This window comes from Dreissena polymorpha, chromosome 3 (assembly GCF_020536995.1).
Source record: "Dreissena polymorpha isolate Duluth1 chromosome 3, UMN_Dpol_1.0, whole genome shotgun sequence".
NCBI lineage: Eukaryota > Metazoa > Mollusca > Bivalvia > Myida > Dreissenidae > Dreissena > Dreissena polymorpha.
In genome coordinates this window covers 46,918,809-46,921,264 of record NC_068357.1, presented here as the reverse complement: position 1 = coordinate 46,921,264, position 2,456 = coordinate 46,918,809, and the positions used below count along the sequence as shown (strand labels likewise).

The 2,456-nt window shown below is 38.8% G+C and overlaps 1 protein-coding gene across 1 annotated transcript in view; it reads left to right on the top strand.

The window, feature by feature from the left end:
- The first annotated feature begins 631 nt into the window (after positions 1–631).
- LOC127872191 (receptor-type tyrosine-protein phosphatase mu-like) overlaps positions 632–2,456 on the top strand; it is a 114,775-nt gene continuing 112,950 nt past the window's right edge. The window contains exon 1 of the mRNA XM_052415521.1: positions 632–887. Coding sequence (XP_052271481.1) covers positions 806–887 — 82 coding nt within the window. The 5' untranslated portion in view covers positions 632–805. The remainder of the gene's footprint in view (positions 888–2,456) is intronic.

Genomic DNA, 2,456 nt, shown 5'->3' with positions numbered 1-2,456 from the left:
ATGCTATCATTTCTAGCTGAAGTGTACGCGTGAACCATCAGTGTGTCGCTATATTTTTAAAAATAGTAATGCACTTTACTGTTCTTTATTCGTATATTCATAATATTCAGACATCATATGTTGGTACAAAATGTACACGACTTTCGAAACAACTCCACTGTTCTGTTGATGATGCAGATCACGCTCGTTTGTATGAATATACGATGAATCAATTACCAAATGCGACGGACACGACTTTCCAATGAAACGAGAAACATTATCGCTACTGAAATTGGGATATGGTGAGACACGGTGTACTTGTATAAGCTCCTTGTCACCACCCAATGATAACCATTATTACTAGCACTTATCACTACATATATTAATCGTTATCGTACAGGCGTCCTAATCCGCAGAAGATCATAGTTACTCAGTTATGATTTGCAGCCGATCGATTAACTCATCAATTAACCATAAATTAACTCCACCGCCACGCTCGGAGCTACCGGCGGGGGCAGGCGCATATGCGAACAAAACGCACGTGGAATAACATCCGCACACGCGGCTTCAGTAAGCCGATACTCCTGCTGAAGTAACTTCAAATACACTTCTCCATTTTCCCAGTTTACTCCAACAGATGCTTGGCGGATGCCACACCGATTCCACTTAAAAACTGTTCACTTTGAAAACTTTACAGTTGACCGACTCATGTGTGCGCATGCGCGAGGACAAATAGCAATTCTAGCAGACGAAAATATTTAGCCTCTGGTATAAAGAATGTACCGGAACTGGATATAAGTGTAGTGTTTTATTTATTTGGGAAAATATGTGTATGATTAATGGTCCGTGTGGATTTATAGTTTCCATTATTGTACTAGTAGTGGATATTACACGGATCACTTATGCCGGTAAGTATTTTGTGTGTATTACCTTTACTTACAAATACCCGTAATCTTCAGTGTATACACCATTTGTTCGCCGAATGTTGGCTCGCACAAAGTTCTCAAAGTTAGGTGCATTCCATCTCTGATTCATAGATGAGCATATCTACACAGGATTCGTGCCAAGTGTTTTTGCGCAAGGTTATTTTCATCAGAGAAATGTCTAGGAAAACTTGGTAACAAGTTGTTCATATTCATAAAAAGGTATCGTCGAATGAAATATCCTGCGATGCGGGACCTCTTGTACTGCTTGGTGACTTTGCATATTGAAACACACTTCATTCAATGAAGACTATAAACCGCGTGCTGCGAAGTTTCAAAACTATCTTAAATGTACCACATTTCATTAACGAAGGTCTGAATTTGAAACTTAACATGTTTAATGGAAACGAATTTAAAAAAATAAATAAAAGCAATGTGCGCACTCAGGGTCTAGACTTAATTTTCGGATGTAACATACTTCCTTGAAACGAAAAAAAAATACACGCGGAAAGTGTCATTCCTGATTAGCCTGTGCGAACTGCATAGGCTAATCTGGAACGATGTTGTATGCATGTGCACCCGGCGCTTTTTTACAACGGTATTTTAATATATATGAGCCTTGCTTTGTGGAAAGGGGGTTTAATTCATATGCGTTAAGTGTCGTCCCAGATTAGCCTGTGCAGTCCGAACTGGCTAATCAGGGACGATTCTTTCCGCCTTGACTGGATTTTGATGAGAAGAGACTTTCTTGAAACGAAAAATAACAAAAACGCGGATAGTGTCGACCCTGATAAGCCTGTGCGGACTGCACAGACTAATGTGGGACGACACTTAACGCATATGCATTACGCCCCCTTTTCTCAGAGCGGGGCCCATATTATTATGCTGAAACGGTCAGTATAAGATAATTGTTTGCGAACTTTAACACTAAGTTGGAATTAATTTCCTATTATGTAGCAGACGAAGCTTTATAGAAATCGCTTCCCGAATTGTTTCATATTTCGGAAATGCCGTTGTTCCGCACACACATTCACGTACGTATTATAATTGGCAGATTTTCTAACTCTTATAGCTATTAAAAGATCAACGATAAATAAGTAGGCATCAAGAAACGCATAGAAGTCATGTGCCAAATCTAGTTTTCCCAGATTCCGAAAAAGTTTAAATGTGAAAAAAAATCGAGTAAGCGAAATTTTGTGATAATTATTATATTTTGCTCGTATTTGGTTGTTCCGCAAATCTGTTGTTCGCGCATCCGTATCGAATCTGCTTTAATGACACACACGGACTGGTTACAGATAACCTCCCATTAGCATACCTTATAGTTGTATTCACGTAATTACCCTTTATCTGAAAATTGTGTATTAGAATGAACAAGCACGCTGCGCCCAGCTACGCATACTTTGGATACGACTTTCACTACGAAGATTCATTATGCAGTGGTTTGTGATAGAGTTAACCCCCTTTACCACTTAGAAACGTATTTTGACGCATATGTTTTCCCTTAGAAAGTTATATTCAATTATAGACCTTAACATTTTCTTACTAGATTCA